Genomic DNA, 27,209 nt, shown 5'->3' with positions numbered 1-27,209 from the left:
TCTAACAAATCAAGGAATTCTCTGTGACTGCCTTTTTTGGTTAGTTGTTTACAAGTTCTATCACCAATGCTTTTATATTACAGTCCTGTGTAATGCCTGAAGCACTTAGATCACTGTTCAATGGTAATTCTATGCCATTAGGTACTCTAAACAGTTAGCTGTTCTTAATCCATTTTATATATCCTCTATTGATATCACGTAGTGTCATTTTAAATGAAAATGTGCACACTAAGTCAAATACTCCTTACGTCAATCTTTTTACAATCACCTTCATCAGGCTTGTAATGGCCACAAACAATTACATCAGGCTTGTCTGACAAAACTCTTTTTTCCTAAAATTGCTCACATTCTATGAATTATACTCATTGTTTAATTTTTCAGCAACAGAACCATATTTATGCTTTCCCACCGTTTTGCTTAACTTGGCTTTCCAGCTGAATTACCAATAGTCACCTATTCGGTTTTTGAACACTAGAACTCATTAGTACTGTTCTAGTATAATGGCATATGCCCAGTTAGCCCAAGATAACCAGCACTGGGAAAAAATCCCTCAACACTAATTTTTGTTTGTTTGTAAAGTACAAGTTATTCAGCCCTACTCAGGCCAAAATGTTTTTTCTTAGTAGGTATTGCTCAATATACTCCTCTTTTAATGGACTGGAAAGTACTCCATGGTTCTCACATGCTATGATGACATCACATTCCTTCTTTGTAAATGCAGAAGAGAAAACAAAAATTCTTTTCGTTATCATTTGCAATATTAGCATATTCATCCACTGACAGGTCTGTAACACAAATCGGATTTATTTGTTCTTAATACACTGAATTATACATATTATTTGCTATAACACTTTCATCCATGTTTCTTTTCATTGCCAGTCTTAGCCTTCTTTATAATTTTTATCACTTTACAATTCCTCATTTTATAACTATTTCCTACTCCTGACTTCCCACTTCTGTTTTGTTTAATTTTAATTGCTGTTTTTACTGGTGAACAGATTGGTTCTTAGTAAGAATTGTTCACAAAGATTTTTAAGTTGTGAAATTGTGGGATTTGGGACAATTGAATTTCAAAGACACACCATGTCTCATTCACATTTCATTCCAGTGATTTTACTCATTGATTCTCCTAACAATGATATTTTTAACCTTTATAATTCATCAGGAATATAGCACAAGCAAGTATTGGTGAAGTCTATCCTCTGCTAATCAATACTGAACAAAATTAGGTCATGGTTCTTGGTTTCTAGGCAACCACTAACTTCCAATTCATTTACTTAATTTGTCTTTATCCTAATTAGGTCTAAAATAGATTGACTGCTGTTTGGAACCACATCTTTTGTATCATCTGCACTTCTATAAAGGCCAATGATGATTAGCTTTACAGGATTTCCAGCGCAGGCCTCACAAAATGAACTTCCCCCATAACTTTTTTCCTTCCACTATGAGAAACTATTATTTAAATATACTAATGAAGAAAATAGTGGTGAAATAAAAAATTAATCTTCAGATGTCAGGAAGAAGTCAAGTAACAACCAGGTGCATAGTCTCATGTTCTTTCGCCTGCAAATAAGAATAGAAATCTATTTACAGAAAAGCACATCTTTTTTTTCTAATTCATAAAACCATGAAAAGCATTGAAGTAGCCTTTCATAATCAGTATGCATTGTTAGTCTTTTCCCTGCTATCTACCTCTTATATCCACTTCAACCCCTCTACAACTATTGTCAAAACACCCTTCTCCAGCTTCATCCTTCCACCTAACTGCTTTCCTCCCTTTACCTTTGATTTGTATCACATAACCTGCTGATGTCTAGCCTCTCTAATCCCTATCAGTAATCACTTACCATGCCAACAGCTCTGCGCTTTCAGGAAACCCCTCCAAGAATCTGCATTTCACTCAACTACCCTCCAAAGCTACTTGGAAATTGTTTCATTTTTTTCAGAGAGAAGCTGAGATCTTGACCTTGTAATTCACTTGTTGCACTACCATAATTTTTCTTCTCCCATACTAAATGACTATAGTCATTACAACTAGTTGCTGTCTGATCATTTGTTATAACATGGTTTAATGAAGTTGTTTATCAAAGTCAGCAGTTGACTAATCTGGATTACTGATTATAATGAGGAAGAGGGTTTTTTCTGCAATGCTGTGCTATTAATAAAATACAACAGAGAACTACAATGCTCTACTTTCCTTTACAAATATTAACTTCCCACGTCTTAGTGCTCTCAATTATTAAGTCAGCATAACAACCAATAGCCACCACACCTCAGAAATTAAAGTTTAAACCTTCAGACTGTTTCTACCATTTAGGTTTGACCACATGACTTGCAAGCAACCCAGAAAAAGCCTACATGCTGGACCTATGTCAGACAACTAGCAGCAGGGGCTGCTGAGGCTATCACTTTGTGACCCAGCCACATGCTCAAACTATTCTGTCCTTTACAGTGAAGCAACAGAAAGAGAAATCATTGCCTACTACCCACTTACTCAGTGATAATAGGCACTGTCTCCCGAGTCTCCCATTTTACTCTTTCCCACTTTGAAGCTTTTGCTGTGAAGTCAAAGTCCAAACTGAATTTCTAACACAAGAAAATAATAATCCTAAACACAATGAAATTCTAAAAAGACACAATAATAAACTTGGAAAGGTATCATTTTGTTACAGACAAAAATTACTAATTATTTCTTCATTTATTACAGTGAATATATCAAGCTTTCACAGTTTTGAAGTTTAATTCAGTGGAAGCCTGGGTTTAGCAACTCTAGAATAGCCGGGGCTTACTGGCACTGTTTCATGTATGTGATTGTTTCTGGCAGTGACAAGTCAATTAACTCACATTTCTTGAGGGACTCTATCTCACTGCCTTAGAATAGTGTCTGAATAAGTTGTTTCCTATACAGATAAAAGTTTCATGCCTATGATGGATAGCTGCAAAAACAGAAAAGATTTCTTTCTCCAGGTTATTTTTTCCATGCCAAGATCTGGTATTTACACTAAAAAATGTGAACATGAATTTCAAAGAACAACTTTTGTTGGAAGGAAAAAAGTAATTTAGTCCAACCCTGATTTAATTCAGAAGGCTCCACGAAGTCAATATAAAACTTAGCAGACAAGTTTGATATTTTACTACATTAAGATGTTTCATAAGCACTTTTGAATGTACCCATTAGTCTTCTGTGTTGAGTGCAGTTTTAGCTATAGGATGATCTAACTTACTTATTGTCTGATGCAGGCTGAAGGAACTGGCTTCTACAAAAACAAATAATAAAAAATCCTATTCTTTTGGAACAGGTGTAGAACATAACACTTTCATTTGTAGTTACAACATTAGTTTTTTCTCCTCCCTAAACACATGGATATTCATCTGATGCTATTTTAACCATACAGCCATGTCAGCATTTTCATATGCATGTAAATAGCAGACATTCTTCTGCACTTCAGTATCTTAGTTACTCTACATTGTACAGCAAACTCACACACATACTAAAGAGCAGGAAAATAAAGAAGTTAATTGTCATCATTTGCATCAGTACTGTTCTAAATCTAACTTTTAAATCACCACATGACTTTTTATCATCTCATTCATTCATTCATGGCTATGAATGGTGCCAAAGTGTTTCAGGAGAGGCATGTATAGAATCTATGGAATGGTTTTCGAGCCTAGTTTGAAGATTTGCCTGGAATCTGTCTCTCGCTGTGGCTGATTGGAGATTGTTAACTTGGAGTCTCCTCCTTGGGATACTGCCCCTTTTGGGTTTGAACTTAAGACAGAGGTTAAGTTTACAGCGCACCAGCTGATGGTCTGTTTGGCATTCTGCGCTGGGCATCATGTGGGTACGGAGGACATCGCGGACATCTCTCCGTCGTACCAAGACATAATCGACGATTATGCCAATGCTTGGATCTAGGATGCATCCAGGTTGTCTTCAGACTATTTTTCTGCTGAAAGATAGTCATCTCATATTTTTGTTTATAATTACTACATTTGCAATTATCCACCTTGATTCAAGACTGCTGATTTATACAGAGAAAGGTCTCCCTCATGTGGAAATCTGTCTACCAACTGTAAAATAAAAACTGAATTTTGCTTCTTAATAGAGGTTCCATTGCTTAAATTTGCAGATTCATTTAGGGGAAGTATCACTTACTATATTTTTGTTTTAGTTCTTTGGAGCTATCATTAGGGTGTGAAAGGAAAAAAATATGTTGATAAGACAGAATCATAAGAATTTTAAACATGTATAAAAAGACAAGCACAATACTTGCAAATCCAGTGAGAACACAAGGGAAATTAGTCTAGACAAAATTCACAGGTTTTGGTATAATCTTGCATCCATCAGTTTCCTCAGCTTTCCTTTATAGCTGTGCTGAATACCTTTTGAGGTGTTCTCACACATGTGATTTTCATGTATTGCATTTTCATGACACAGAAGAACTGCGGCCTAAAACTATAAGTGACTATGACAACTAGAAATTAGTTAATTATACGGGCTGTTAAGACTGCAGAGTTAATCTGTTTTGGCTACAAATATTTATGATTTCTCACATCTAATTGCTGTGGTTAAAAAATAAGGCCTGTCACATTTTGCATTTCAGAAATTAATTAATCTCATTTTTTCCTCCCCAGTTTAAATGCTTTAAAAGAAAATCAAGAAACAAAGTTTCATCTGAACATTCACAACTGTCAGGCTTTTTCCCCCTAAAACAAATTGACAGATTTGACCCAAAGTCAGTGCTTTCAGTTTTCTTTTGCTAGAAAAAGAGGAAGTCTTTTGAGTTGACCAGGCACATTTTCTTATTTCACTGTTGAACAAAAAAGTAAAAACACCAACCATGTTGACAGCTATGGTTCAAATGTCTGATATGTATTGGATAGTAAACACAATTAAAGTTTGTTCATATACATGCTGTAATACTAAAACCAAAGTAAGACAAGATATCTAAAGACAAGAAAAGTGCACTTGGGATTTACAGCTTTATTTGGGTGCTGAGAGTTGCCTGGTAAAACTCATTTTTCCTGATCTTGCAGAAAAACTACAAAATAATTCCTCAGTTACTTTCACAGTCCCACAGCTGAAATCATTAAATCTACTGCACATTTTGAAGCACCTCTGCATGCCACACTGCGAAGGAATAGGAAAATTTTCAATTTACTTTTATCATTCCCACCAGGGAGATCTTCTTTCATTCCTTCTTTATTTGTATCTCAAAATACTTCACAAACCATCCGAAAGCAGTATAATTGCTCAAGTACAACATTACAGTGCCAGTGTTGATATAATTTGGAAACCAAAGACCAGACTTGTGATCATTAACAAAAACAAAAAAGTGATGGAAGAACTGCTAAGGTCATAGACTTTGGCTGTTTTTTTTTCTTTTTTTTAATTATACTATGTAAGTATGTAAATGATATAAGAATTTAACATGCATCAGAATGAAGTCTAAAAGTATCACACATCTCTGGCGTAAAGCTCTTTGGGGCGGGTTCTCAGTCTTGAAATTTGTCAGGAAGCGAGACTGAACCCAAACAATAACAAAAACCAACAGGCTTCCTCTCCATCAGAGACAAAGTGAGCAGTCAATACAACAGAAAATACAGAATAAGAATGAATTTGTTTCTTTTATTGCTGGTAGTGTCCTTTTTATCCCCTCCAGATTTAAAATTCACTCACAAGACACAATTTAAGTACATCTATTAAAAGAGAACCATGGCATCAAATCCCCATATTGATTAGTATTATTTCATAACAATTAAAAAGAATTACCATCCAAATTCCTTAGCTTCACACATCTCAATTTTTTCCCTGATGTGTTGAATTTTGTAGTCCTATGAAATTTTTTTTAAAAATCATATTTTTATTTTTACAAATTTAAAAAATCATCAAAAACTGACCCAGTTTGCCTAGAGTGATACATAGTCAAGATGTGAAATACACTGACATTTCCAGCTCATTCCATACTTATATGCCATTACAAAAGAATCATCATTTTACTGAACACATAATCCCTTACTCAATAAGAAAGCTCTTTGGCTTGGTTTACGCCCCAAGAAATTTTGCAGCATATCCATTCCATCCAAAGATCCTCCAGGTTTCAAAATAAGGTTTCTGTATTTCATCCCAGCCTGAAGGTAAAGCAGAATGTTAATACTTCTTATCTTGCCAACTGCCTTTTTTTCTGTATTTTTTGCATATTTAAAAATCCACTCATGATAAAACAACTTTCCTCCTTCCAGATTTCCTTAATAACAAATCAGGATACAGCACAAGTATAATTTAGATCTGCTGGAAGAACTCAAGAGAGCAGAAATTCAACCAATTCTTGAAGAAATTATTTTTCTTGTGGTTTTACACTGGTTTTGAAGCTACAGTCATAACTTGTCTGAAAGACATATAGCATAACAAACATACAATCTCCTCAAAATCTTCACTGATGAATTATCCCTGTGACTGACTGGTAGGAAAAAAGCCATAACATCTTTTCTCTCTTAACCGATGATTTCTCTTTCTTTAATCTCTGTTTGGAGAACAGAGATGATACTCCAGAGATAGACAGCTGTAGCATTGTAGAATGACATGCACATATACACACATTATATGCACAGTAGTATATATAATACATCCCAACATGTAATGGGACTTAACTCAGGTTTTACTTTCAGCAATAAACATTATTGCTTCAGAAGGAATGGATTCCTATAAAAAAATGAATGAAGTTTCTGAGACAACAGGAAGTAATGAGGAGTTTCTTAATAAGAGGTTGTATTTTAAAGAACATATTATATCTGGAGAATTTTGGGCTTCTGAGACATGACTATAGATAAGGAAATGTTTTTTGCATGCAGATGTCCCAGATGCCTCTGATACTGAAGAAGACACTTTTTTCCTTTCAGTCAGTATATGTACATGCATACACTTCCCCCACAACTCAAAGCCATGGGATTACAGGACCACATTGCTTCCTGATAACTGTACTGTAAAAACAAGCACAGGTCTTTTTAAGTGATGGAATTCCAAGACTTAATTGAACTACCATTTGCAGTCTGCATTACATTAGCCATTTAGAATTGTCTGAATTACTGCTGCAAAAACCTAAAAAATTTACTGAAAAAAAAAAATTCACTGAAGCACTGCTTATACTTCATTATTTGGATTAGTTTCCTGAACATCATCAGCAAACAAAGATTTTATTCCTTGTCAATTGAAAGTATTATTTGAGTAGACTTGAGTCTTTGCTGTTGTCCCTTCAGAGCCAGAACACTGCTTAGTTCTAGGGAGACCAGAGGTTATTTCAGATAATATGGAAGAACTGAGGAGTGTGGTAACCAATTAAGTTAGTTAAGTGTTTGCTGAAGAATTTTTACAGATCCAGTCTCTGAGACTAGATTGTATAACTGTTGTTCAAAACAGGAAGAGAGGTTTTATTCTAACAGGAAGAGGTAAGCCAAATTTCTAAAAGCCCTAGTCATAACACCATAACAACCTTCTTTTCCTGCTATTCTGAAGACTAGTCTAACTCTAGATATAATGAAGTGTGAGTACTACAAAAATCGAACAGTTGTCTAGTATTTGTTTATAACAGTTTGTCGCATCTTGTGGAACACTATTGCACTTAGATAGAATGCTTCTTTGGGTTGAAAAAGAACTAATATGAGAAGATAGCATTGAAAAGTGAGGGAAAAAATCTCCACTGTTACACCTCAAGTTATATCAGCAATCAAGGCAAATTGTGTGCACATATACAGTAGAAAGCGAGTGACACACACACAACTGAATAATCAGTTTTCTTCCTAACTTAGCCTGGATAGCAGGCTTCCCATTAAAAGAGGTACTTGTTGTCTTTCAGCTGTACCACAGCAAATATTAATTCTTATCATACTTAATTTATTCTCAAAGCCTCCCATACACAGGCAAAGAAAACAAAAATTCTCACAAAAAGCAGAATAAAAGGCATCCCCCAGGAGAAGTAAAGGTAACAGAGCAATTCTGGTGACCTATGGCTTAGGGTTTTGACTATACAATCACTCAAAGTGTTGAGACTGCAAAGTAAAGCAGAACAAAAGGTCTGTGATGACACTGGAGGGGCACCGTCTGTGTCAGAACAGAAAACTGACACGAAGTCCCACCAGTACCAGTAAACTTGGGCACCAGTACCCTTAAACCATCTCTCCCAAATGCTAACAGTTATAAAACCCAGCAAGTCTGACCTCTCCTGAAATGCTATTTTTAGGATCCACATGAACAACATTTTATAAAAAGTTATTTTATGCTCTCATTTAGCTTGATACATTTTCTCTGCTGCTCTTATTTGCAAGTGACAAGACTGCCAATGAACAAACAGGTCTGCTTATTCTCACATGTACCTGTCATGAATCCCTGTAGTATCAGTCTTGACCTCCAAACTCTTTGTCACTTCTCTAAAACTGTTAAGTTGGCTGCTTTTCTCCATAAAACCCCTTTCGGTTTTACTGGCCTCACCCCATCTGCTCTTTGGACTCCCCCCTTTGTTCAGATCAAAATCTAATCTTGTTTACTGTCATCATCCTCTAGAGCGATGGACAGTTCTAGAAGTTCTGGCTGCTGTGATAAGGAAGGAGAGGAAAGAAGGCAAATTCCAGGAGAGGAAAAGGACAATCATACATTTTTCTACTCTTTCCTTTATTTCTCTCTTGTGTACCTCTACTGAAAGGAAGAACTAGAGCTGGCAGCTGAATCAAGAACACAAGAGGATCAAGACCAAACTTTGCCAGAATTAGCAGTACTACTAGTCACATCTCTAACTATCCTTTCTTTCTGCTTAAGGCAGAACAGATTGGAGAGTTACACAAGAAAAAAAAAGGCCCAGTAAATCTAGAACCTCTTAATGATTAGGACTTCAAAATGGACTTGAGAGTAAAATTAAAGATAAAACAATTTGTGCATTATGCTGTGCTGTGACAGAGAAAGCTCTGAATGAATTCAATTTTCTATGCAGTGATTACATAAAAGGACCACACAGTTGAGGTACACAAAATGTACTGGAAATGGAAACAGAACACTACTATCGTACAGGTTTCACAGCAGATGAATATGCATCTGTTCCTGCAACAGAGAAATGTTTTTTCAGTCTAAAATTACAGAGGAAGGCATTAGACAAGGCAAAACAATGTCTTAAGTCTTATAATATTAAATGCATAATGATGTAAGAATTGTATTAAAATCTAAGTGCTCTTGAAAATGTCAAGATTATTTTCTAAAGTTACTGATACACCTTTTTGTTGTTGATCTGAGTTTGACAGGTACAGAAGTACTTGAGATGTTATACCTATGGATCGAGATGGCAATAAATGTTGTTTCAGAGACAAAGTGCAACAGAAGTGTTTGTTAAAAAGTATTCATCACCTACCTTTGGATTCATTATTCCCTCTTGCTTAAAGCAGCTATAAAAGATATCCATGGAAAACACTTCACTCCACAGGTATCCATAGTACTGACCATCATAACCACCTGCCAGATGTCCAAAAGTAGCTGGCATGTTTGTTCCTTGAAAAGTAGATTAATATTAAGTTATTTTAATAAAATACAGTACTTCTCAAGAATAAATTAATAAGGAATTTATATCAATTATTTTGAAACTTTTAACATAAAGGGTCTGAGTATGCCTCAAAGTATTGGACAAACTTGCTCACTACAAAGGAAAGTCAGTTTCCCATTTTACGCTACTTGTACCTCCAACACAGATGTGACAGAACATCTAAAGTGGATTTCACATCATGTCACATTAAAATATATCCTGAAAAAGGTTAATTTTTATATTTACCTTACTTTTCCTTCAGAAAAGATCATTAAGATAATCCTAAGTTTCAAAATAACTATTTTGGCTTCATAAAGTAGACTATTTCATAAACAACTCTAGGGGGTTTGTATGCCAAGCATTACTGGGAAGGAATGGCATGTTAAATTGAACCACTTGGACATGCTGTATAAAAGTTTCATACTGACATACCTGGAGTGGCAGGAATTCCTAGAATCTCCATACAGTATTTAGCATATTCATCCGCTGGGTCAACAGATAGCTTTGTATGCAGTGCCTGGTCAACTTTGCTCAAAACAATCTGACGGAGGGTTAAAAGGCCTAAGTGGGTAAGAACATTTAATTAACCAGCATCAAAGTAGCTGGAGTTTCATTTGCATCTTTCCTTCAAAGATCTCAACATGCACATTAAATGATTAGAATTTTAACCATGGAACAAACTTGGAGTTGCATCGTTCCCATCTGAATTGCTCCAGTTACAGAGGCAGAGTTTTAATAAAGGAATTGTCACTATAAGTTCCATCTTTTCAAATGTTATTTTCCTCACAGATCAAAAATAAAACAAAGCAGATATTTTTAAAGCAAATCTTAATATTTAATGTTTTCAGCTGCTGTTGCTTCCCATATACCATTTCACTCAGAGCTTGAACAGCTGGTAGTTAGTATATCTACCCTAAGACACTTCAAAGAACACCAAGAACTGCTGCAGCAGCTGCTGTAAGCTTTTTTTAAGAAGCTACAAAATATGAACCTTTACCCAGACAAAATGCTTTGCAGCTACAGAGTCTGTACAAGCCACAGGAACAAAGACTTCTTGTTCAGGATAGGAAAGCAGTATGAAATAAACAGCAGTGTCTAATGACAAATTGTACTATAAATGAGAAGCCCTGATTAGAGGAACAAAGGGGTGGGAGTGATAGAATAACAATGATATGATAGGCAATGACATGAGATTACAATCTCAGTTTGGAGACACATGTAAGGTAGTACAAGATGGGGCAGGAGAAGAAAATTAGAACCTTAGTTTGGGAAGGCAGTATATCTCCTGGGAAAGTAGAGAATATGGACTTAAGGTTCTGGATTTAGAAGTTAAGAGGCTGTTTGAACAATGCAGGGCTACAACACTTCTGTCTGGGATATGTTATCTACGTTCATTAAATCTGAAAACAACTTCCATGTCTGTCAAGTGTCATGTGCAAATCAAATGTAGACAATACATACAGAAAATCTGACAGTGTATTCACTGTATGCACAGTGCCTGCTCTGGACTACAAATAAAATAAAAACCAAAAACCCCACAACAGACCTCCCCTCTTCCCCCATCACACACACCACCAAACCTCCCCCCCTTCCCCAGTTTTAAAGGAACAATGCTGGTAGGTAAAAAAGTCACATGAAAAGTATTTTAGTACTGGGGGTGGCCTGGAAAATCAGAGCTGCTACTGTCCGGGCAAACAGTGGTACTATCATCATACCCTTTATTAATGGGGGTACCCAAAGAAATAAACCTAGAAAGACAATGATAAGTGTACACACAGAAGAAACTGCATGGGCTTTCTGCGTTCATCAGTTTTTTAAATGTATTTTTTTAATGTATTTTTGTACATATACTGTGGGGAGAAAAGGCAGAGAGATACCTGAATTAGCCAGTCTAGAGGCAGCAAGTTTCTCAAGGAGAGTGTCTCCAACATGGGTTTCATCTTTATAATGTCTTGACATTTGCTGTAGTGGCTCTTTCTGCCACACCCAGTTTTCAAACATTTGTGAAGGTACCTCTACAAAATCTGTTTCCACATTAGTTCCACTAAACCTAGCAAAATCAGTCTAAAAGAAAAAGCCATTGAATTAAATGAAAATAGAAGCCATGATTTCTAGCAGAATACAAATTTTCATATGTCAAAATTTCAGTTTTAATCGCAGCAAAAGGAATAATTTGAATAGACCAATAATAATAGTTTAAAAATTAAATTTAAATAAAGGAGGAAAAAGAAAAAATCAAGACATAAGACTATTACCAAGGAACAAACTAGATTTCTCAGTGGTTATTTACTGCATTATCAACTGGTATGGAGCAGTACTTCCATTTTCTTAACATTACTGATTTTTATCTTTTAGGTTATGACAGCAACACAAATGTCAAACAGCCACTGTCAAACAGCACTCCCAGGTCCTTTTCCCCTGAGGAGCTTTCCAGCTGCTGCTCCCACAGCCTGGAGTGCTGCCTGGGGTTGTTGTGATCCAAGTGCAGGACCCAGCATTTGACCTTGTTGAGTCCCATACCATTGTGCAGATCTGTAGAGACTTCCCACCATCACTCCACCCTTGTCTTGTAATAGGTCTACTTCCTCTTGCCAGACCAATTTTATGGTTTTTTTTTCCCTTCTCATCAACATACTAACAAAACAGATATCCTCATTTAACCATACACATTATCCATGCATCACACTAACAAAAGCCACTAGACATTTGGGTCAAGTCACTTCAAGAGCTCTCCTAACAGCATAAACAAATCCCCTCCTTGCCCTGATCTCACTTTCCAGCAGTATCTCTCTCTTTTTCCAGTGTATTACACAGACTATCAGATCTTTACCAGCAGCTCACAGATTCCCTCCCATACGTAGCATTTAAATGTCAAGTCTTAACATGCTTAAACAAATAATCACATGAAACAAGACAGTGTTTTGTACACACAAACTCCAAAGACAGGATGTTCTTATGTGGGATTAGCAAGTCTGCACACATGCAAATAACAATTCACATACAATACAGCAGCACTAAGCATGGTAGCTATGCACACAAAAACCACCAGAGCAGTGTGAGAGACAACTGGAAAGGAGGCCTCCCTGACATGTGTGCAATTCCATAGCAACTAAAACGCATATGGAGTAGAATTTTGGCTTGAGCTGCCCCAGCTGGACTCCACAACAATCAGGCACATTCTCATTGGTTATGCTGCAGTCAGTTTTGTACAGTTTCATACCAATGCTGAATGTGTTTCATTTATAAACACCTTCTATATAGTCTAGGTTTTATTACTCAATTTGTGGTATGAGAAACACCTAACACAGGGTGAAGATGATATATTTTTCCTTTCAACATGATTCAAAAGTATCTAAGCAAGTCTAGTTTCTTATTAACTCCGGATTTAATATATGGATTTGTGTGACTATTTCTTTATTCTGCAGTCTCAATCTATAGGATAATGGTCAAGAATGTAATGTGGGTCATACTTCTTTGATTTTATTATTTGGTACTTGTTTATACAGAAGATGAATGAAGTGCTACACAAAGTCTGGATTTGTAGACAATTATGTGGATTTTTTTGGTGAGTGAATACTGACATCTCTCTCTGTAATATAAAATTTTCATTAGACTAATAATAAATTTATCATCTGGCAGAATTAACTTTAGATATAAGTAAAAATGAAACCAGAAATAGTACAACTTTATTGGCATCTTGATGCAAAATCTGAAACTAACTTCAGTTCTGTCTGGTCACTGTGAGAAACCTATCCTATCAGATAGCAGAGCAGAAAATACAATGGGTCAGGCATTTATGCTTTTGATATCAAGAGTGACAGCACTCAAGAGTACTAAATGCCAAAATGCTGCAGGTCATCTGGATTTAGAAATTATTTTTATTCATAGGTACAGGACCCTTTTTTACTTTTAATATCCAGAAGTGCAACTTGATGCAATAAAAAGCCCTGTGACAGAAACCATGACAGAGCACCTTCCTCACCTCATACATCTACCTGTGACGACTGAATAGATGCCTGCATGATGCAAATGCAAAAGCATATGTCTGTATGAAAATGTTTTTCATAAGGAGGTGTATTTATTGCTTCAGTTTTAAATAAAAATTAAAACAAAAACCCAACCTGACACTGTAAAAAATAACCAAAACATCACTAACCTGTGCACATATCTGATGCATTACGTGACCAAATTCATGGAAGTAAGTCTTTACTTCATCATGTCGCAGTAATGATGGACGATCCAATGCTGGTTTTGTGAAGTTGGTTACCAGAGCAGCAACAGACATCAATCTGCTGCCATCAGAAAGGAGACAGCCGGGCTGTAGACCAAAGCATGCTGCATGCCCATACTTTCCCTCTCTGTATAAGAAAATAAACCAGACACTATCTTCAAACCTGCTCACCAGAATGGCGAAGCCTGTTCAAGAACAGGGACAATCAGTCAGTGTCTTTACACACAGCTTTATGCAGAAAAATTACATCTTTTCATGACTTCTAGAGACTCAGAGTGAGTCTCTTAAGAGCACAAGTGGAAAAGCGCCCTCTGTAATCTTGTACTTAGATCACAACAATTTAAGATTCTCAGCAGCATTTACATGAATCTAATTTTTACTATAATACTGGAAGTATACATACTTTAGATGTCCATTCTGTTTTAAACTGCTACTGTAACAGCAAGGACTAGGCTGTATTCTCTGAAGCAGTATTTTTTATTTTATGACAGGAGACAAAAGAATACAGTACATTGCATTTTTTACGGTGATCCAAGAGTTTAGAGAAAACTTATTTTGAAAATTTTGCCCTAAACTACCCAGTTAATACTCAGGTTAAGTCAGAGAAGTCTTACTGACACATAGCTTCAACAATTCACATGACACACATAAAGATGGAAGCAGGTAAACAGGTGAAGGAAATAGGTACATTATCCTGAAAAGAATAATTTATGTACTATTGTACTGACTAACCTAATTTTCTTAGGCCAGAAAAGCCTTAAATCAACTTATATTAAAAAAAGAATATCAGTCAATTTATAAATTGCTAAATACTAATTTAAGAAAACCTACACCAAAGCAAACAAAAACCCAGTGACAGTCAAAAAGGAGTAGTTCAGAATAAATTCTGTCAAATCAGTCTAGTCTCACAATCTCTGACAAAACAGAGATGATGCTGTAGATAGCTACAAAGAGAGCTGGAGAGGTAGATACCAGTATGTAAAACTCAATGTCTGCTCAACAGGAATCTATTCTTGCTACTGATCTATTTGATATTTTCTCCACCAGTCTGGCCAACAAGTTAAAAGTACACATATAGACCAATAGAGTACAAAATACACATATAAAGTGTAAAAAGGAACTAAGAGAAACTAGGAACACTCAGCAGACAGAAATATAATTGTTCAATAAAAATTAAAATTAAAACAGTATTAAGGTAGAAAGGAGAAAATTCATAGATTATGGATATTATGGATAACTGACTTAATAGCAGTACTACAAAAGAAAAATTTACAAAGTAGCAATGCTTCATAAACTGAATAGAAGCAAGAACTAAGACAAAATCCATTTTAAACACATAAGTAAAACACTAAATCATAATTACCTGGGGTAAAGATCCAAATAGAACTGCCCTAACATTTCTCCTGTTGATTTATCCTTTACTGCATAAAGAGTAACACTGTCATGCCAAACATGAGCACTTTCTACTTGCTCAAATACAAGTCCCAGCAGCTCCTGGTAAATATTCAGTAAGCCTTCTGTAACAGCCTCAATTGGGAAGTATTCCTTCAGTTTTTCTTGATCTATAGAGTACTTCAGCTCTTCAGTTTTGTTCATATAATAATGAAGATCCCATGCATTGATTCTTCCATCATAATCAAAGTTTCTTTCTTGACACTCCTTTTTCTTCAAATCTAAAATGAATTCTCTTTCTTCTTCAACCAGTGGCTTGAGCTTCTTACTCAAATCATCTGAAAAAAAGATTGCCTTGGAGTCAACCTCTACGTTACTATAATGTGTATTCCTATAAAATACACTCAAAACTTTAAGCACATGCTCCAGAAGTGGAAGCTAGAGTTTTCCATTCATTGACCAATTGTCCATTTTCTTGTCCTAGTGAGCCTTGACTGCAGGCATGCTGTGATACAGTACTCCAGTAGTACTACAGTACTAGGGTAGACCTAGGAGAGCTGTGAAGGGGGTTGAATTTAGATTTTTTCAAAGATATCAAAATGGAAAGTAACACTAGACACTTTTGCTTGAATCCTTTATCTCATGTAATCTCAATTTTCTTAATATATTTCTGCAGCAGCAGCAAAAGACTACAACTACCATTAGTACCTGCAAGGGCATCACAAAATTCAATACTTCTAGCTAAAGCCTGATAAAAGAACAAGAGACTCAAGAGTTCTTGCTTCCAGACTAGCAAAGTCACTGGGTATTAATCTCTATGGTACAAATACTTTCCAATATACTTTTCTTGGACAAGAAAGCACCACAGCACTATGAAACAGACACATTGAATATAAAATATTTAACCTTACTGAAACTTCCATAAAGTACCTACTGTACTTATTCTCTTATAAGTATTTCTGGACTATCAGACACTTCCTTCTTTCTTAAGAATTCAGATGAATGTTCACTGTTAATATCTAGAGTGTAAAATCGAGGAATTGCCACTCCTCTTTCTAGGTAGTCTGTAAGGCACTATATACAATTACGTTACATTTACATGACTGAAATACTTGTATTTCATGACTGAAGCTTGTATTGTGCTAAATTCAGAATGTGTCATAGGAGAGAATGCTCTTCTTAGCTGTAAGGTCAGCTTATGAACATTGATTTAAAACATGAACAGATAGGAACAAAGTAGAGCAAAATATACTGTCATGCTTGTAGCTGAGAATATATCAAAAGAACTAAATTAAAGGTGACAATTAATTTGATAAACATTCTCCCTCTGTGAGAATTACCACGAAGCATGATATTCATGAAAAGTATATGATATGTTTTTACTTTGTAAAGCAACTGCTAGATTTTGAGTGTCAGCTTCAAAACAAATGAAAAAACACAGTATTACAATAATATAGTGGATATAAAAAGAGTCCAAAATACTTTACGCACACTTAAAAAACACCAGGTAATTCAAACATTTAATAATGCAAAATTACCTGTGAGTTGTCAAATATATGGATAATTGGTATGGCCAAATATGCATCTGATTTGAAGGAGCATTTCAGAAGAAATGCAACAGAATTACAGGTGAAGGAAGAAGAGCATTTGAACCTCTTTATTGATGCATAAACACAAAAAACCCACTACCAACAAACATACCTTATTTTTGTACTAAATTATTGTACTAAATTATTTGTATGATACATTAATATACACTCCCAAGTGGTGTTAGGACACGTTAATAAAGGAACACATGCTACTCTGTGGAACTATGTAATTCCAGAAAGTAGAGATTAATCCCATGCAAAAGAGTGGGCCCACTAACGTCAAAAGCATGACTATAAATTCATAAACCGCTCAGTTCAAAATTTTCAAGATACCTCTGTTATCAGATCAAATTCCATTACAAGGCTTTTGAATTCCAGATTTAATCCACCATTCCAGATTTAATTTTTTAATTCAGATCATGGAAGTTGCATCATCCCATACTGTAATCTTTCATTATACTTAACGCAGTTGAATCAGAAAAAGACACTAAGGCTACGGATGCACAAAAAATTGTGCAAAAAATAGGAAAGAAAAGCTGCAACTCTGATGCAGCCTCTTGAACTGATAAAATTGGCTAGGCTGCACATATTACTTTGGTTCTAAATTAGGATAACTGCATTTTGGGGCAGAGAAAGACACAACCACTTGTTTATATCGGCTGTCACAAAGCAGCGATTTTCAGATTTTCGCCTTGTGCTTCCCTGATTTGGAGTAACTGCATTTGTACAGCTACAGTCTAAAAAATACATGTGCCAGAATGGAGGCAGCAGAGAGTTCCTTTTCTAGCTACACATGATGGATACTGTGACCCAGTTATGTATTTAAAATAATCTTGGCTGAGTAATCATGTTGCCACATCAAATATAAAAGTATTGCTTATAAATGAGAACAAACCTAAGAAGGTTGTTACATTATCTGTGCTCTTTGCAGTGTTTACCTCCAGGACAAAGTTGGCATGTGTATTATAACCAAGAAGCTCTGCTACTTTTGCCCGTAGTGGAAGCAATTGCTGAAGAATTTTTGTGTTCTCCTAAAAAAGAAAGTAGGGAAATTTGTAAAGTGAAACCAGAAAACACATGTTATCAAAACATCTGAATAATATCTGAAATCCTATGAAAGAGTAGATATTTTAAATGAAACACTTTAAGATATAAATATAAAACCCCCTAAATTCACCTAGATTATTGGAATTTTTTTTCACAGCATTTGATTGCAGATAGCTAGTATTCTAGTCGATCACAGTCATTACGCTCCCTATTATAATTTATCTGTTTTAATTAATCAAAATGGATACCATTTCCTTTTAGGATACTAACAGTTGTGAAGAGTTTAGTTTCTTTATCAATCATTTAACTGTGAAAGGTAACAGTGAAACTGCTGACATCAGGCTTAATTGCTTGTTAGAGATGAAGAGAGCTTGTAAATGTATTGTGCCAACATTCAAAACTTGTTTGCAAATTTCCCTCTTTTGCCACTCTGACAATAGCAGTCAGAGAAAGATCTGAAACACAAACCCCTAAGCCCTGACCTAAATGTGCTGGAGGATCCTTGAGAAGCTGAAAATATAACTGTGTAAACCTCTAGTTCTGGAAAAGTGGATTTCTCCGGGGGGGGGGATCAAACCCTAGATTCGAAGATTGTTTCCACAGTTTAACATCAAGTACCCTTATGTATGTTGACTTGCAAAGTGTTCAGTTCTTGGTGCCATTTTATCTTATCTTGTATTCATCACATTTCCCAGTACTTCAAGCACAAAAGTTCAACTCTGTCACTGTTCTCTAATAAATGGTTGGTACAACTGTCTGAATGACATATTCTCTATTCTTTTCAATTTTTGTACCTACCTAGTCGTGTGGTCTCATCAGTATAAATTAACTGAAATTATTTCTTCTTTTTATAAGGCAGGTTTCCAAATATTTTTCAGATCATTAAATACATCTTTTATAAAAAACAGGAGGGCTTTTTACATCTAATTAAAATTCTCATCAATATGCAATGTGTTAATTTCACATTTAATCACCTGTATTATATAATTAAAACCTGTGCTTAAATAACCCCTCTCATTCTGAAAAATCCCAAAATACTATAGAAGCCACAATCAGACATCCTTTTCCGTGAGCAAAGTGTCAGTAAACATGTGCAGAACACTACAAGGAAATTTGATAAAAGATCAAAATCCTATTTCTATTAACAGCACCAATTGAAGATTAAGATATGTACACACACAGAGGCAGATTGTCAACTTCTAAGGTCTCTGGACATCAGAATAAACTGAAGCAAGGAACTTTCAGAGATCACACTGATAAGTTTTGATTTAATAATAGCAGAACTCAAATATAACATTCGAATATCTAGCTCCATTTTTCAATTCTGTCTTGCACTGTAGAAGAACCAATATACAACATACCTCTTTGCATCTCGAGTTAAAGGCAGATTCCATTTTTCTCCTTGTTTCTGAAATGCAGCACTTCTTCATAACAGGAAAATAGTGGGGATATTTCAAGGTTACTTTATATTTGTCTTCCTCAGTCTTCTCTAAACTATTAATAAAGTCATCAGGAAGGCCATCTATGGAATAGAATTTAATAAACAGTAATTACCAGAACTACCTACTCCCCTGTTTTTGTAAGACTGTTGCATTTGTTTTGCTGCAATCTATCTTGAAAGTAGAAATCTCCACAGAAAAAAACACCTTTTTGCAATTTGCTATAGTTTTATACTTTTTTCTTTTTGCCAAGTGAATTTTCCCATACCAACAGTCTCTTGCTACTAAGCTAAGACTTCGTTGTTAGGCTATCCCGGGCCTTAACGACTGCCCTATTGAAATGCTAAATAACATCGGCACACGAGCTAAATTGTGTAAGGGAAACTCCATTCCCGCGGTAGCCACTGTTGGAGAGGGAAGGGAGGCCTCAGTTGTTTTTTTTTCTCTGGGGATGGCTCTTTAGTTCTTCCCTGACTCAGGGAGTGGTGTGGAGGGGGAGGTTCATTTTTCAGCCGGGTCACTGGCTTTTTCTGGCCCCGAGGGAGGTCCCGGTTCGCCTCCGGTTCCTCACGTCCTGCTCTGCCCTGGACTTGCCTCGGATTCATCGGAACGCGGATACCACCTGCTAAGAACCGCTGAGGGGAAAGGCGGCCTTTCCCCTCCTCCTTTCCCGTGCTGGCGGCGTTTGCACCCATTGACGAGGAAAGGTATCCCAGCCAGAGCCAGCCTTTGACAGCATGAGTCTACAGGAGAAACCACCCTTTCCCCTCCTCCCTTTCCCCTTCGGTGGTGGCCCGCCTCGCCGGGACGTGCCTGGGACCGGCCCGGTTCCCTCCCGCGCCTCGGGCCCTGCAGAGGCGGCGGCACCAGAGCCCGACAGCGCCGCCTGCCGGCCATGGCGGAGCAACGGCAGCCCCCATTCCTCCGGGTCCAACAGCGCCCCCCGCTGGCCGTGAGGCACCGCAGCCCCGCCTCCCGAGGCGCCAGCGCCCCCTGCTGGTCGTGGTTATAACTGCGCCGAAAGGCGGAAGGCACAATTGTTTTCGGTGGAAGTTTGGTTATGGAATTGTTGCTTGTTCTTTTATGTTACATACATATATTTAGTAAAGAGCTGCTATTTTCTTTTCCACACCTTTTCAACTGAAGCCTCTTAATTTTGAAGTTATAATTACTCAGAGGGAGGAGTTTGGTTTTTCTCCTATCCCACCCTCGTAAGCAAACATTTCTGTCTCATTAAACTGAGACACAATTATTAGCTAAAACTTTTTCAAATTCCACCAAGCAAAATAAAATTTGGAAATGCTTGCAAGCAAAAGAGATATACATGTAAGGCTACCAGAATGACATTAAAGAATCTCTAATGTTATTAGAGCATATTTTATGCCATGCCTTTCAAATAATGAATCCCTAAATTTTCTATCACATGCAATTTCTAGCTTAGTTTTTAAATTACTGAATTAGTTAAAATATATTGCAGGGCAAAAAAGCTTTTCCAATACTTACAATGAATGTAATACACAGGGAATTGCTTGGTGGTGGAGAACTGAGAAAAGGAGCAGAGTTAAGTTATGCTAAAAAAGGAGGACCAATTTGATGCAAGGCAAACACTTCAGGAAGCAAAAATCTATGCAGACATTATGAAAACCTGCAAAGGATAACACCAAACTGACTCTGGGGAAGGATTAAAAAGGAAACAGAGAAGACTGGAAAACAGTCAGAATTTCCCTTGATCTTACCATCACTCATGGGGCCAAAACCAGCTACTCAAGTAAAACTGGAAGTTGAAGAAAGCAAGCATACCACTTACCAAGTTCTTCCCTAGGAAATACAAGAAATGTGTTGTCCTCATTCAGGTTTTTGTTAAAGTCTATACACAGCTCATTCAATTTTTTCTTCATTGTCTTTATTTCCTGCATTGAGTATAAACTGAACTTAGTGGAAAAACAAAAATCAAAGTTGGTAATTTCTATCCTCCACATGAATAGTATTTCACTTTTTCCAGCTGGGCTTTCTACAAGCTGACACTAAACACCAGCAGTGAGCAAATAACACACTGCAGGTAGCATCATACTTCACTCTCCATCAGCCTCCCTTTTATGTTTCTTTTGACCCTTAGCAATATTGTTGCCAAGGAACCCTGCGTCAGGGCTATCACTCCAACATTCCAAACTCAACCCAGAGGGGACTGGACAGATTAAACACATTCACTGAATAGTTTATGTTCTAACATTCAATTATTTTCTTTTATTTGAAAAGCTAAATTACAATTTTAAGTGTAAAAATACCCACTAAAATAAATGAGAATGAAGGGAGTAAAAATGCATTCAACCTACTGAAAAGCTCTGCTTTGGAATTGTACAGATATGGTATGACAAAAAGAACAGAATACCCCCACAGCATTAGACCACTCCAAAACCATTTTTAAAATCTGGATATTCATCCATCTGAAACATTTTCTAATATATCTCATAACAAATTTCTATACCTTACAGTCAAGTTCAAATAAACACAGTAGTTACCAGTAGGAGAATGCATACACAAAAAAAACCAAACCAACACCTTGCCAAAGACTCCCATCAGCCAATTTTTTTCACCTAAATATAATTCAACTATTGTCTCCAAAGGAATTTCAAAATATCTTTAGAGGCATCAGTTACCCTTAAACTATGAAAATACACACAAAACTGTTCTCACAAACTGAAAGATGTGGATGAAGAACGATTATTTTCTACAAAGGGTAAAGTCTACTCAACAGTCAGAAATAAAGGTTGTTACATATGTATGACTCAGAATTTAAAGAGAATTATGTTGGCATCTGTAGAAGGCTAGAAGATAAGGGGCCTATGGATATGCTTCAAATACCGATACCAAGATAGCCATGGAGCCAACCAAGGACTGTTAGTAAGAACAGCCAAGGACTTTTGTTAAAAAGAACAAGATGTGGCTGGAGAAGGGGCCATATAGAATAAGGGCAGCCTGTTCTGGAACAAACATCCTTGTTCTATCTCCTGAAGATAAGCACAACACAGTACAGCAGAGGCACAGAAATGAGGTGGAGAAGTGGGCATGGACTGTAGCAGGAGGGGGATCAAGACCACCACAGACCTCCAATGCCTTACCCATTTCCAAAAAGGTCTAGAAGAATGGACTATGCATGATGACTAATTCATTCAGAAAGTGCAAAATTTATCTCTAGGGCACGGGAGACTTATCTGTACAAAGTACGCCCACCAAGCTCCAGGACTCTGGTCACCTTTTCAGCTGAATTGATGCTGGAGCCCAGATTAGTGATTTCATTCTGCCTTTCTCCTTTCTCTTTCCCCTTCTTTAATTCATCTCTCTCTCTGTCTTTTCCCTTTCACTCTACCCTTTTATCCAAAACCCACTGCCATATGCTTATACTAGGGGGTCATGGACTAATACCAATTTCCAAGCCAAGTCTGTAATTTACTAATAAAACTTTGTAAGCTTTTGTGGACTCTCTGATTTTTGTCATTCCTTTCAACCACAAGCATCTACAAGTCTTGGGTGCTCCCTTCTCCTTGAGGATAGGATGCCATAGCATCTCACATGCTGTCAATTTTACTTCATGATTTTTGGAAGTGACAATTGCTTTCATATGCATGAGTAAATCCTCTCTTAATGGAGCCAAAGTTCTGAGAGTCACTTGTTTCTTCCCTTTAACCTACTTCGATTTTTTTTTTTCAGGCAAAATGCTAAAATCCTGGATACATTTTACTACAGTGGTCAATAAATGCAATTAAAATAGCTGTGTCTTTGCAACAGTTATACATATTTCTGAACCGAAGTGCAGACTAACTTGTAACATTTTTTGAGAGGTCTCTTTGCTAGGAATCTTATTTAGGCATTCTCGTAATCAGAATATATAACAAAACTCTTCCAGCTAGGCTTCTTTTACTCTCAAAGGCTAAAATGTGATGCATACCACATCTATCCACCGAGTACTACGAGTGTCTAGCAGATGAAAAACCTTAACATTTAAACACCTTAAAGGGACTGAAGTTTAAAGGATGGATCTGGAACTAAGAACAGTTAAGATCAGAGCAGTAATTCAGCAGGTCCAAAAGCATGAAGTTCAAATACACACTTAGTACAGCTAACCAATCATAATTTTATCCCTTCAACAGTTTATAACCTTTGCTTTATAAACAAATGGTCCATATTTACATTCAGTACTTCTTTAGGAAGATGGAGTCCATTTCTTTTTCCCACTTGGACTGATTTCTCTAGATATCGCTTTGTTTCAGGCTTTACATTTTCAAGATTGCAGTTTTGCTGAAATGAAAGAACAGAATACTTGAATTAACACAGTGTAAGAAACATAACAAACATTAGAAGGGTGTGAACAGAGTTGTTTAGAGCACTGTCATAGTAAAAAAGGAACATGCCTTTTTAGTGTAAAGGACTTCCCCAAAACAGTTACCTTACACAATAGTATTCTTATATCGATGCAGAATGGTTTTAAAGTACTTTTTTTTTACCAAGTAACTCAGCACTTTTACATGCTGTCATCATGGCAAGTCCTTTTAGTTTTCACTCCAGTGCACTTCAGCTTTTTCTGTAGAGATAGCTTTCTTACACACACTTCAAGAAAATCAGTGGTATAATGTAATACTGTACATTATAAGTCAGAGGGATTGAAAAAACTCCCAAACGATTAGATTTGTCACTGAAGGTTATCAGATGGCATAATATTTGAGCATATACATCTTTTTTTTTCAGAAACAATCAAGAAGTGACAACAAATAAACAGAATCACAGAATATTCTGAGCTGGACAGGACCCACAAGGATCATTGAGTCCAAATCTTAAGTGAATGGCCCGTGTAGAAATCAAACCTGCAACCTTGGTGGTGTTAGCACCATGTTTTAACCAACTGAGCTAAAAACAATATTTCTATGTTATGCCATTACAAAGACTCTTGAATCACCATTTCCTAAAGCATCAACAATAAGAGACAGGACAGTGTTTGCAACAGAACGTGGATCGGTCCTGTGCAAGTCTTCCTTCAAATTGACTACAGCATAACTGTTTAACTCAGAAACTTGCTATTTTGTCCTAAATTGAAAATAATGGTGTACACCTTTTATCTTCTCTCATCTAAAAAGAACATTAAAAAAGTTATTAACTTGGTAGAAAGGACATATTGTATTTAAGTTCACATTCAAATATGAAGCTGTTGGAATTAGCTATGACTTGTCTTAATAACCTCTCATCAGTTCACCTACACACAAATTAATGCTTGACTAGCATCTCTGAAAAGCACAGATGTTGAAACATGCAAATTTTATGAATGAGTCACACAATTGTGTAGAGCTGTCAACTAATGACTTGTCAGTACAGAATACCTCACTTCCTTAAACAGAAAAATTAAGAGACAGGAACGTAGTTGTATTCCAAGAAAAAAAAAAGTATAAATAAGAACTCTGAAACAGATTTTTCTGTCATTTAAAAATAATCTACACAATAACACAAACAATATCTACTCCTGCCAGTGCCCTGCACATAAGATTAGAAAATTTGTGGAAATTGGTTTCTAGAACCATGAAAGAGTTTAGAATAGTTTAGTTTTGTTTTTACTCTGCGTCTAAAACTCTAATGCATATACCAGTAGTCTACATGCAAGAATTTATAAGTCTGGTGAAACAAAATGACAATTATTTCACTTTGTGATAAACTAACTTTCCTAAAGCAACAGGCAGACTTAACTTAGTTTACTTAACTGTCACAGGAATGATGAATATTTTTTTCTTTTTTATCTTATGTGTTTACAGGTAATTTTTATAAGAATCCATATTTTCATGGAAAGATGATCCTACTACTATAGGTCACCACACAGCTAAAGTCAACAACGATTCAACCAGGTGATTGCATGGAGTACCCCTCACTAGACCTATGATTTTTTTGCACCTAGCACCTAGATATCACTTTTGTTTGTTTGTTTTTAAATAAAAGGATGTAAATGGTAGAAAGCTCTTTTTGGGAGGAAAGTAACTGAAGAAAATCATGACCTCTGTCCTCTCCAACTCAAACCTCATATCTCCACTCTCATTCCCAGTAAATGTGTAAGACAAGTCACACAGAGCATTTCATAACACAAAGATAAAAAAAATGCCATTGCCCCACTCCCTCCAACACTTGAGTCTCCTGTTGTGTTTCTGGCAAATAACACTCTATGAAATTCTGCTGCTTCACGAAGATCTTCATGCTACCAAAAGCACTACATCTAGGAGTGTCAGTGCTATAATACTCAGTACAAAAATAATTGTAACAATCAAAATTAAATTCACACATTGTTTTTCCACTGGACAACCCACAATTCCAGGGTTCTTTTTTCTGACCTAAGACTAAGTGTGATGGAAATAGCACAACTTCAAAATGACAGAGGTGAAAAATGCAGACACTGCCACTATATTAACATTTATATTGGGCTAACTGTGCTGCAAGACTCAAAAACAGAAAGGCTGAGGAAAAAAAATTAAGTATGCTAAACTCTACAAAAAGCCAATGCTTTTATTACAGTAACAGTTTAGGACAGAGGATTGTGAAAAGTCTCACTGAGCTATTTAGGCACTATGCTGGATCTTCCAGTCCTTCCATTGGGCCTATGGAACTGTCATGCTCCTGAAAATATCCAGGGCCCAAATCCAGCAAAGATTTTAGGTGGAAGAAGGGAATTCACAAACACTAATTTTAAGCCCTTAAAGCCAGTGAATACTGGCTCCTCCTAAAGCTAAGACAGATGAAGATTCTTTTGGGCAAAAAGAGAAGAAAAACTAAGTGTTCTTCATCTTTCTCTTGATGACTACACATTTCTCCACACACTTTAACCCTAATTAGGCTTTGTGAAGTTTATCTGCATCACAGATATGCTTAAGGTAAGAATAATACATATTCAAAAAGACGTCTCAGGTCTCTATTGATAAGCAAGCCTAAGCAAGCCTATAAACCTTCACAAGCACAGGAACCAAGGGTGCTCTGGGGCCATCTCTTAACTTTGGTCTGATCAAGATGGTCTTCATCACCTGGATTTTCTCTGATGAACAATTTCCGCAACAGAAATACTAATTTTGAGTATACTACACACATGAAAGGTTGGAACTCTCCAGAAGTTTTAGAATTGTCGTGTTTGATGATTTTATATACCATTTCATACTTCTTTTGGACAACCATGTACGTTTTTCCAGGAAGAAATCTTCAGGCAGAGTAAGAAACAAAACCTACCTGGAATTCCATGAACAAAGCCTGCAGCAGCTGTTTACAACAGGCTGTTTCCTGAGGGCATGTGGGTGGAGAAGACTGGCAACATTCTTAAGCATGCCTCTGCTAGTCAGCATGTGCAGATATCAGGAGTAATAAAATTTAAAATGATACTTTCACTACCAAATTCACTTTTACTCCAAGTTTCAAACCTCAAAATTAAAGTTTTCCAACGAATAAGATCTGAAGCATATTCAACAATATGATTTTCTGCAGGAATTTTTTCCCCTAATGTGTCAGGAAAAGAAAGAGACTGCATTATTTTAATATTTTCTCACATTAAATACAAAACCCTCAATCATTTTTCCTCGATCAATAGTTCCATAATCTAAAAAGAATACTAAACAGTTGTTAGCTTGTAAAAGTTTAGCCTTCATTAAGGGGAGCAAAAACATTCAGGATATCACTGTGATCAAGCAGATTTACTAGTCTCCTAGTGGACTGTGTTATAAAGAAAAGGGAAGTGTGAGGGCCCTCATTCTCCTCATCTCATTTTAATCTGGCCACGGTGCAGGACTGAATTCATCTACCTGAACTATTAAATCCCCAGTGAGGCCATGAAAAACTTGAATTCATGAAAATGTTTTACTGCCTTATTTGAACTGATAAATTAATTTCAGCAGAAGTCTGAAGTCTGTTTTTCGAAGTTCTTTTTTTATGTGTTTTTTTT

At 36.4% G+C, this 27,209-nt stretch overlaps 1 protein-coding gene across 2 annotated transcripts in view; it reads right to left on the bottom strand.

Annotated features, from left to right (window-relative positions):
- The window catches only part of NLN (neurolysin), a 54,285-nt gene that overhangs the window by 10,330 nt on the left and 16,746 nt on the right, over positions 1–27,209 (bottom strand). Inside the window, exons 4-13 of one of the 2 annotated variants that reach the window (XM_017811139.1) lie at positions 23,447–23,554; positions 21,066–21,168; positions 19,181–19,341; positions 17,668–17,803; positions 15,155–15,521; positions 13,717–13,918; positions 11,438–11,624; positions 9,993–10,121; positions 9,393–9,529; positions 6,021–6,132 (exon numbers count right to left, since the gene is read on the bottom strand). In XM_017811139.1, the coding sequence (XP_017666628.1) occupies positions 6,021–6,132; positions 9,393–9,529; positions 9,993–10,121; positions 11,438–11,624; positions 13,717–13,918; positions 15,155–15,521; positions 17,668–17,803; positions 19,181–19,341; positions 21,066–21,168; positions 23,447–23,554 (1,642 nt within the window). Of the gene's footprint in view, positions 1–5,370; positions 6,133–9,392; positions 9,530–9,992; positions 10,122–11,437; positions 11,625–13,716; positions 13,919–15,154; positions 15,522–17,667; positions 17,804–19,180; positions 19,342–21,065; positions 21,169–23,446; positions 23,555–27,209 lie in introns of those variants that run through there. The other variant, XM_017811138.1, reaches the window with a different exon arrangement.

The sequence above is a fragment of the Lepidothrix coronata genome, unplaced genomic scaffold (genome assembly GCF_001604755.1).
Source record: "Lepidothrix coronata isolate B3197 unplaced genomic scaffold, Lepidothrix_coronata-1.0 Scaffold31, whole genome shotgun sequence".
Classification (NCBI taxonomy): domain Eukaryota; kingdom Metazoa; phylum Chordata; class Aves; order Passeriformes; family Pipridae; genus Lepidothrix; species Lepidothrix coronata.
The sequence above is the reverse complement of the archived record's forward strand: the minus strand, read 5'-3'. Positions and strand labels throughout refer to the sequence as shown.